Source organism: Azolla caroliniana, unplaced genomic scaffold (genome assembly GCF_043228905.1).
Source record: "Azolla caroliniana isolate FFs.n. ecotype wild unplaced genomic scaffold, voAzoCaro1.0.p SCAF_1260, whole genome shotgun sequence".
Classification (NCBI taxonomy): Eukaryota; Viridiplantae; Streptophyta; class Polypodiopsida; order Salviniales; family Salviniaceae; genus Azolla; species Azolla caroliniana.
Window position 1 is genome coordinate 1 of NW_028231695.1, and position 10592 is coordinate 10592.

At 36.5% G+C, this 10592-nt stretch overlaps 2 protein-coding genes and 1 non-coding gene across 3 annotated transcripts; 1 reads left to right on the plus strand and 2 right to left on the minus strand.

Annotated features, from left to right (window-relative positions):
* Positions 1 to 81: 81 nt before the first annotated feature.
* Positions 82 to 1185, minus strand: LOC147847273 (putative RNA-binding protein C1827.05c). Its single transcript, XM_087339370.1, has 3 exons — positions 1132 to 1185; positions 765 to 945; positions 82 to 193 (listed from the first exon to the last, which is right to left on the minus strand). The coding sequence occupies exons 1-3, from the start codon at positions 1153 to 1155 to the stop codon at positions 123 to 125; spliced, it is 276 nt and encodes a 91-aa protein (XP_087195496.1). The 5' UTR covers positions 1156 to 1185; the 3' UTR covers positions 82 to 122.
* Positions 1186 to 1506: 321 nt separating this feature from the next.
* On the plus strand, positions 1507 to 1609 carry LOC147847274 (U6 spliceosomal RNA). Its single transcript, XR_015532348.1, has one exon. It is a non-coding gene; the product is annotated as a U6 spliceosomal RNA (small nuclear RNA).
* A 1466-nt stretch (positions 1610 to 3075) lies between these two features.
* Positions 3076 to 10309, minus strand: LOC147847275 (uncharacterized). Its single transcript, XM_087339371.1, has 11 exons — positions 9314 to 10309; positions 9131 to 9193; positions 7253 to 7299; positions 6619 to 6664; positions 6466 to 6545; positions 5890 to 6000; positions 5727 to 5808; positions 4488 to 4613; positions 4165 to 4245; positions 3472 to 3597; positions 3076 to 3304 (listed from the first exon to the last, which is right to left on the minus strand). Exons 1-11 carry the CDS (start codon positions 10292 to 10294, stop codon positions 3257 to 3259), a joined length of 1791 nt encoding a protein of 596 aa, XP_087195497.1. The 5' UTR covers positions 10295 to 10309; the 3' UTR covers positions 3076 to 3256.
* Between the last annotated feature and the right edge of the window lie 283 nt (positions 10310 to 10592).

Genomic DNA, 10592 nt, shown 5'->3' on the forward strand with positions numbered 1-10592 from the left:
AAGAAATGATAACAAAAATAAGGATTGATGATCTTTCCAGCACTGAGTAACATTATATGGTGCATGCTTGTGTTTACATCACACAAACATAATATATGTGCATTTGCATTTGTCTGTAACAATCAAATGATAAATACCTTTTTGTTCCGAGAGAGTCGCAGATGTTTGATATTCCCAAATTGACCAAAAAACCCTGCAAATCAAGCACAAGTAGTATAAGCTCAAAACGTCTTACATAGAGCATACGAGCATATATTAGGGGCAGTTTTGTTTACAAAGTTTTGATGTCAAAAGAAAATGAAAAACGGCTCCTTTTCTTCATTCTTTTCGTTGACAAGGGAAATACACATAATCAACAAGAAACCCTACAAATAAAGAACTACTTCCCCCCAAAAAAGCAAGGGGAAAGAATGGAATCGCATCTACAGAAGCGCTGGAAGGAAAGAAAAAACTAGGGGAAAGAATGTGGAAAGAGAAGCATATGGTCTAGATAAAACCCTACTTTCACCCAAAATAAAAAAGAAAACTACGGAAAATAAGGGACAAAATCAATGCAAACATTTTCTAATGAAACCCTAGAAAGAAAGAAAGAAAACAAAGAAAGTCTTCAACCCCCAGATGAAACTACTTAACACGCAGTGGCTCTTCAGTTAGAAGCTTGAGGTACAAAGTGCAGAGAATAGCGGGGGAGAAAGTGTATTATTTCCACCCGGAAAGAAAAAGGACGAAAGGAAAACAAGAAGGAAAGGGAAAACTCGCATTACCTCGCATTTGTTCTTCATAGAATCCATGAGGTATACGACCGACATACACAACGTTTGATCTTCCACTTCCGCTGACAGAGGAAGAGGAGACAGAAAGCTTCTTCACCTTCTGTTGCTTCCCTCTCAACTTCTTAGCTTTCTTCTTCACAGCTAGGGTTTGTTCTTCTTCTGTGTCAAGAGGCTGAGAAAATCCAAGAGCAACACAAATAATAATCAGAAACACACATATATATAACATGTGGATGTAGAAAAGGAGACCTTTACATTACACCGTGTCATGGATATGGATATCATGGTTATACAGAGAGGAAATTTTTCTGTTTGTTTTAGGTCTGATTGTTGTTGGGTTTTTGATTTTCTCTCTTACCATGAACTCTCGCGAGGTCGCCATGGAAGCTTCTTCTTCTTCACTGGGGGGCAGGGGCAGGGGCAGGGGCAGCAGGGGAAGAGAAAGAGAGAGGGTTTGAAGGGGGGGGGGGGGGGGCTGGGGCTGGGCTATATATATGTATTTAGCAGTGGTAGCAAAATATAGGCTCTAAATTGATTGGAAAATTCTGTCTAAAAAATAGTGGGGGTTTTTTTTAGGCCCAGATTTGGGCCTTTCCCCCCCTAGTCTCTAGAGAAGAAGTGAAATAGATGAGAAGAGAAGAGAAGAGAAGAGAAGAGAAGTGAAGTGAAGTGATGAGATGAGAAGAGACGAGAAGTGAAGTGAAGTGAAGAGAGACATTGGTTGCAAGCCGGAGAACCCATGGGGACATCTGATAAAATTGGAACAATACAAGCGAAGATTAGCTTGGCCCTTGTGCAAGGATGACACACACACACACACATCGGGAAAATGGTGCACATTAGTTGCTCTTGGGTGGGGTGGGGTGGGGTCTGGGGACGGTGCCTTGCTCGACACATGGGTTGCTTCCGAATCTCGCCCGACACATGGGTTGCTCGCGTTATTATTAGCACACCCCTTGTTGGCCTACCTCCACCACACCTCTCCTGGAGGTCTTAGGAGACCTCGAGGAGAGGCCTTTGGAGGTTGCCGGTCAAGCTGTGTTTGTTGTTGATATTTGCCGCTCTCAGAGTTAGTTGTTTATACCCTCCCCTCTTTAGAATCTTCCCAAATAAATACCCAATGTGGTTGTTTTCTTTATTTTCCCTCAAATGCCCCTAATGCTTCCAACATGTCCCATATCAAGAATTGGCCTCACTTGTGTAGAACATATCATTGATGTACCCTTAATATTCTCCTTCATTTCGCTAGATACCCCTAATTTCTCCTCATGCACCTCTCAAAAGTTGCTCCTAGTCAGAAATATTCTTGGATTTTCATTTTTCTCAACAAATTGCCCCGTACAAAAATTGGCTTTAACTTGCTCAAGATCTCACGAATACCCCTGGGTTTCTCTATATTTCCTCCAAGTGCCATACTCGAATTGAGCCTGCTTATTTAGAATCTCGTGAATTCTCTTTATTTTCCAAATGCCTTTAAAGTTTTCCACATTCTCTTGGGCTAACTAGTTACAACTAAGAGTGGAATACTCAAATCAAATAGAAGAGATACTCATAGATATTATAGATTGAACTTTTTCTATGGTTGTAAATTGAATGGCTGATGTATCCATTATATATCTAATGCATTTCTTCATTTAGCTGGTTGCTACTTTCTCAGTTTATTGTGCAAAATATTAAAATCTCCTGCCAACAAGTTCAGCAAAGATGGTGTACTCTTCATGAGCAACGGATTGTAGCATCATAATCTGTTATGACTACACAAATCAAAGTGTCAAACTTCCTTTGCCCTTCTAAAGTGACAATATGTAGTATATAGAGACGATTAATCTTTAGCTTGTCTCCACTTCTTTATTGACAAATAGCATCTGGAGTTACAACGTTAAAAGATAGATTCTTTACAAAGTTATTAAGCCATTCACTCTTCAACAATGGCAATACATTCTGCATCACAACCTCCCAGCAAAGTAGATTGGTTCTTGCTTTTTTTTAATATTACATCATTTGCAATTATCTTGTTCTTAAGGAAATAAAAGAGATCATACATCAATAATGACAATGGATGTAGGACAAACAAATGCACTTGATATATGTTAATTGTTCTCATTTCTTAGGACATTAACCCAGAGTTTTAACTTATATAACATTTATTGTTAGGTGTACATGTAATGATCCATCAGCCAGCATGTATACTTAATGAATTCAACATGCGTTCAATACATATCCATTGGCAAAGCTTATTTCTGACCTCAATATACCTGAGAAGATTTGTAAAATTAGGAGATTTCCACAATAATGGAAATGATTTTGCATAATATGTTCTCTTATTACAATCAAATCCCATTAATGGATTTGTACATTTATGAACAGGTTTCTTGGAACATACACATTATAGAGACAACAAATATGTACACTGCTACATACACAGACAAATAGGTCAAAATGGACAATAAATCACGAGAATATACCAAGAATGTGCTCAGGCTTCACTGTTTTTTCTCTTTTTCTACAATAGGCAATCTCGAGCTCACACTCTGCACATCACAAACTCAAGTGTCAAATACATATATACTACATATGTACCCACACACACATAGTAGTTCATTTTGTAAGAACTAAACATGAGTATTGAAAACATGATTAGAAACTAGACCATAATTCAAAACTTTGATAGAAACATGCTTATTATTTAAAACATTACCTCGAGTAGTGAAATGTAATAGAAATCCTCCATGTGCTGCATTAAAGCACTACCATCTCTAATGGCACGAAACATTGCAATCTCTGTTTCCAAAAGCTTAGAGATAAGATTTTTTTCTCCCTTCATCTGCATTAGATTAAATACAGAAAAGTATACTTCTATCAATGGATCCAGTAAAAATATCTGATTCTTTATCTTCAGAGAGAAGGTCAGGGATCTACATGAGATGCAGGTTACAAATAGTCCTTCATTTTTTTTAAATGTTTACACAAATAGGGTACGATCAATCCTCAGGACAAAAACACACATGTTTCCGGTTTAGGGTTATCAAGCTTCGTTCTAGATACCTACTTAGTATAAAAAACTATTGAGTTCAAATTTTCGAATAGAAAGACAGTTTTCCTATTCCTGTTAATCAGAGACCATGAGCAGTATTTGAACTATGGGTATGCCCATCCCTCCAGAATTTAGAATTAACACTAGAAGGGCTAGAGAATAAAAAATCATGGCAGGAAGTGTGAGATAATACTATTTTATAGATGATGGGTTAGATTTAGGGGTTTGTTGTGATATACAATGTCTACTACCTTCATAATGCTTTACCAGCTGCTTATATCCTTTCATTATTGGAATTTATTAATGTTTCTGGACACCCAAACATTTTATATTTAATGCAAGAAAATGGCAACATACAAATTCTTTAAGAAGAAAATCAGGTGTTGCTTCACCAATCACATCTGCATGGTATCCATCTCCCACAAGCTCCATACTTACCTAATGATAAAAAAGAGTGTTCAGAATCCGTCAAAGATAGCTGCAAAAGTCATATGTAGATCACTGTACTAATCACTTAACAAAATAGTGCACTCCATACACAAAATAGTATGCATAAATTGTAGTAATATATACAAATAAATGAAGTCAATCTGCTATTTATTACATTATCTGGCAATTGATCAAACCCTAAACTTAAGAAATAAGCATTAACATTTAATGATGAGTGTGAGATGATATACTGTGGCATCATAGACATCGCCTGCTGTTAGGTAAATAGGTTGAGCTACATGACAATAACCCATCAAACGAGGCACAGTTGGAATTATATCTCGACGATTCACCACACGCCAGCTATCTTTGACAATCTGTAGAGGACACAGCTCTGTGAGGTCAAGGACATTTAAAGTGGTCATGAGATAACCATGAGTTTGTACAGCTCAGAAATTGCCAGAGAAATTACCAGTTGTATTAAACTTGTTATTATTTTCCTGGTCAAGGAACAGTAATGGTGAATGGATATTCCATGTATAGAATATGCATTTATGTGTTCCTTGGATAGGCAGACTAGAAATGAAAGAGAATACAAATCCAATCATTTAATAAGATATCAGATTCATATCATTGGATAGAAAATGAATGGCAGCGGCAGCGGTTTCCCATATTATAACTTTTTTCTCTTAAAAACAAATCTGTGTAGTTTTTGGCTGAAAATAAGAAATATAGTGACATGAAGAACAGTTTTACATGTGATGATGAATCGCTGTGGCATTTTAAAATGCCTGCCAACAAATCCTGACTGGACAATAAGTACTCCAGATTTGTAAAAGACGCTTTAGATATTTGTCCCCTTTTTTTAACTTTATGAATTTATACATATAATCTAAATATGCATAAAAAAGGAAGAGACTTATGGTAAAATCTTAAAACTTTATAGGGAAGGGTCACAGGTTTGATACCCTGACCCCATGGAACATGCAGATTTAGGTACCTTTATGGTTTTGGACCCATACTTGAACTGTTTAATGGAAAGTTAAAAATTACCATAATTTTAATATGTTTCTTCTTATTAAATGTTCAAAAAATTCAAAACGCTATTATTCTACAACTAACTTTCTTACAGGAATTGCTACTTAAGAATCAACATTAATTAACATAATCCAAGTTAAATATACAGGTATGATATATTACAATTGATGTCATTGAGGCAACATTTACTAGGTAGCTTATCATTATTTCAAAGGTGGATTTGCTTATCATGTTGCTAACATAATCCAGCGTTAATGTTGACACAATGAAATAATATCACACCTTCAGGAGAAAATCTAGACATGACTGGATTCCAAGCATAACTTCACTTGTGTATATTACAGATGCATTCAAAGATCCAAGATGTTAAGATGAAAATTAAATAAATACATGAATCCACGCACACACACATACATACATATAAATTAAATGGATCAGTGGAAAACACATACCTTATTATATCGCTCAGCAAAGTTTTTGTTGCCCACCCTAGGAGAGCCAAAGTTATACATCGAAACTTTGATGAATCCCTGCCTGAATTAGAGACAACTTAAATAGTCTTTAGTTTATCAATATTGAAATGGAACAAGATAAAAACCATGAGTTATGATGTACCTGGCCAACTTACTGGTTGAAATCTCAAGTGCAAAGAGGGTAGCTAATGCACCACCAAGGCTATGTCCAGTGACATATACTTTCCATGGATGTGTGTTACATTGTGCATCACTGGAAAATTGGTTACACCAATTTAAGCATATTAATAAATTGATTTTAAATGGCTAGAACAGTGACCAAACAATCTCTTTTACAAATCATTCTGCATTTTCTGGAGAAAATCTACAGGCTATATTTACAGCTTTTCTAACTCTACAGTACACGAAAGTTTGAAGTTAATACTACCTATGTGGCTGAAACAACTAGACAAGCTACAATGCCGTTATTAAGACCTACAGTCCCCTTTATTTCCTTTCTTTATAATAGTAGAATACTTACTGTTCTTCATTCTTTGCTATATTTTACATCTGCATTCCAAGTATGACTTTCACCTGTTCTTTCTCACTTTTCTCAAAAACTAGTTGTACTAACAAAATTGTTGAAAGTATGACTAGATAAAAAAAGTGTAAGTAAAAAGTCAATAGTCACTACGGGGCGCATCTAATCTATAAGCAAGCCTGGAATGGTGACAAATACCTAAATCCAATTGAGGCTTTTAGAATGGACATCAGCCGATTGCGAACTGAATCATAGGCACTCAAGAAACCTCCATGTATCTGGTTCAAAATAGAAATAATAAAAATCGGACACATCATTTTCTTTTAAACCAAGATATAATTCATAAGTTACCATTTCCTCATGTTTAAATTCTCCTCCAGCTCGCTCTGGGTTGAAACTGCAATAAAAGTGAAGACTTGCAGGTTTTGACAACAGATATGCTTCGCACACAAATTTGAAACCAAAGAATACAAACTTGAAAAGAAATTCTCTAATACGTACGGTCTACAAGAATTTCCATGGCATCTATAATGATCCATAACCGTCAAACATACTAAAGAACCAATAAAATGTATTACGAGTAATGTGTGACAATAATTATGGTAGCAATTGAATGTAAATTAAGATTAGTAATGCGCCTTTTAATAAGGCTGAAGTTGTAATGAATGTAAATGGATATTCATCATTGGCGTGATCAATGGTTACTACTTCAACTATATTCATTTTGGTTTTGTTCTCAACAATAAGACACCAATTCTTATCTTATTATTTTGGCTTCTTAAGAGACATAAATATACCTTTCTTTGTGGACTTTGTTTCTTTGAATGTTTCTTTCTGAAACAGATATAGTGAGCTACCAATCATTTTTCATGGGTTTGACCTCATATTGAGGTTTGCCATCAGTAGCATGAGTAATATAAAAGGATTTGAGGGAATCATATAACACTTAGGTATATTAAATGAAACCGTAATGTAGTCCAGTTACCTTACAGGTAAAAGCATTAGATCAGTCTTTATATCTTTCCATTTCACCTGAAATACCCCACGTAATAATGTTAATTTACACGCCTATAATACATCAGGAGTTTCAGAGAACAATTATGTTAAAAACATTACGCCAAGAGTATTTTCATTAAAACTTTGATCTAAATCTTAGAGGAACCTCAAGATTTGATTTACTTCCACTTTTGTAAAATTGTTTAACTGCAATTATATTTGTGATAAGATAGATAGAACAGCCTCAAAAAGGATCACACATACTGTGTGCAGTAATCATCCAGGTCAAAAACCCAAAGAAGAGGCAAGAAATGCCAACTCACAAATTTGACACTACCATTCTTAATCCACTCCATAGACAGAAATTCCATTGCCTTCAAAACTCCTCCTTCTAGGGTTTTGCAAGGTCTGCTTTACAGTTGATAGTGTCAATGCACGAGGGTATTAGTGTTGAGAATTTGATTCTTCCAATTGTTTGTTGATCAGAGTGGAGACATGATTCCAACAACCCAATGGCAACCCACTTAAACAATATGTGTATACACAATGAAAGGCTAATAAAAACCTCCACCACAGTGACATGCAAGATCTGCATTACGTCTTTACTTAAATTGCATTTAGCATCATTACCATGGATTACAGTTATCATTCGAAACAGTAAAAACACATGTATGTTTGAAATATTGACAGCTGTGATTGCCAAGCATAAGATAAGCTTGATATTTTTAGTCCACCTAGATGCTGCTTCGCCCCATATTATGTTCATTGTTCTTTCATTTTTGAAATGGCTAAAGGTGGGAAAAAGGTGGGTAATAATGGAAAGTATATAGAAAAGAAGGCTTACATAGTATAGAAAACAAGGCATGCAAAAATTATAGGCTGGGGGAGATCCCAAGCCTATCATCATCAGGTAGTCGTAGAACACTTCTTCGTTGATTTTGTAGTGCCACTCTTGGCATAAAATTTTAACTGGGTTAGTGTGGCATGCCTCCCTTAATAATGGTAGGGATTCCATGGATCTAGAGAGCTACAGATTATTCTGTAAAATGATTCGTCTATGTTCAATGGGTCTTCAACATCAGGTAGTAGTAGAACGTTTCTCCAGTGATTTTAAAGTATCGTTCTTGGCATAAGGTTTTAACTGGGTAACTGTGGCATGACTCTCTTATTAAAGGTAGGGATTCGATGGATCTAGAGAGCTACGGATTATTCTGTAAAATGATTTGTCTATGTTCAATGGGTCTTCAATGGCCCATTCACCATACCAGCCCACTGTTCACTCATGGATGACATCGGCTATATGGTATATTCTATGCACGAAGTGTTCAATCATCATATATATGATCGATAACATAGTCCCTCAAAGGTGCAGGCTTTAAGGGTACCATATCATATGTTCTGGGGGATAATAAGACTGGACGGAGTAAGAATCAGGAGGCTATTTAAACGAGATTGTATCCACCATGTGAATGAAGAAGGCTATCCCATCCCATTAGACCTTACAAGCAAAAGTTCGCATATGAGGCAAATAAGAAAAATGCAAATAGCTTCTACTATTCGTTTCAAACATTGTATATGTATAACCAATGATTTACAGAGAATGGACAATAAACACGCAGCATTGTACCCTTTTACCACTGTTGAAAGCAAAAATTCTCTGCTTTACATCACAAATACATTCTATTTTCTTGTTTGGTCTTAAAGGTTATTTTGGCCTCTTAAAAGACATTAAAATATCTTGCTTTTTTTCTTTCTATCTTTCTATTGTAAATCAGCAGTATTCTGTTGTCAAGCATTCAGAGATTTTAAGAGAGCCTAATTTTCCATAGTTCAGATTTAAATTTAGGGTAGCATTTAAGGAGTTAACCTGCTCAGTTCCTCGAAATGCAACCACCAGTCTCTGATGCTGAGCATCACGCCAAACAGCAACCTTTCATGAGCAGAACAGACAATCAATAATACAAAGAGAAGAAATTGCCAAATTTTGGAGTTGATGAGGAATATTTTAGTCAATTGTGCAGGGTAATAACAGCTGATTAAAATGACATACCTGAGTGTCAGTTTTGCTATTGTCAAGGAAACAGATTTTCTCAAATGCTGACTTGACAAAGCTTTTATGTCCTAATGAAGTTGCTAGAACTGCCCAAGCCTCCATTGCACTCTCTGCCTTCTCAAACATTTTCCTCGCCTCTTCAAGTTCTTTAAGTCTTTCATCGGATGTGAGCAACTCATCAGTCGTCTCAGGAGCTGATGGAATCATCTCTGTAATGATAGCTGTTTGCGTAGGTTTGTTTTCGCCTCCTGTTAACGATGCAGAAAGCACTGTCCATGTCTTGAGTGTCTCTTCTGCTTGCTTGAGTAAGGCCATTGACACTTTCTTTAAATCTTCAGTTGGAGGAGCTGCATTCTCTGTAGCCGATACCTCAGCAGAGAACTCGTTCTTTTCGGTAGTTGCAATTGCAAGCCCACTCTCAACATACTGTGAGTCTGCCTTGTTTTTGGAGACCAGTCCAAGGTTTTTAATTACATCCAAGGCATCCCAGTTCACACTGTCAAGTAAAGGAAACCTAGGTTCATTTATGCTAGCGCCAAAAGTTTCACTGATACCTTTTCTTAAAAAACTTAAAAACTCTTCATTTGAAGGTTTGTTATTCAATTGCTCTTCTGTATCTGAGTTCTGAACTTTCTGCAAGTCAGGTATGTTGTCCCTGTCCATAGGATCACTGCTCAAGTTCATATTGCTTGTTAGAGGACTAGTTTCGTTACAATTTTCTGTGTTCTGCTCTTGTGATGGTACCTCATTTGATTCAGGCTGATATTCCTTCGGTTTCTCTGGGGAGGAACCCAAAACTGAGCGGAGAAAATCACTAACTGTAAGATGATCAAAGGCTAGAGCATTGGTAGAAACATCTTCAAACGTTTGACTCTGTAGAAAAGCTGAAAAGAGGGGAATATTCCATCCTCTTTTCGAAGTCTTTATGTCCTCAAAACGTTGGTACTGAACCTGAAACATACCATAGGAAGAAGTCATGTTCTGGAACAACACGAGTTACGCAGTGCAACCATTTTCAGCTTGCATCTCAATATGTCAGCATTGATTTACATGGAAATAGGCTGTAAAGAATGCTAACTCTCGTAGAGTCGGACTGTGTGGAAGAGTTGTGCATATGTGAGAGTGGGAGTGTGAGAGAGAGAAGGAATCAGAGAAAACAACCAGAAATGAAATGTGCACAAGACAGAGATGAGAGATTATGCACAGAAGAGAAAACTATATTGATCAACTAAAAAAACCAGAGCACAATCGGCTTTATATACAAGTCCTCAAGGGA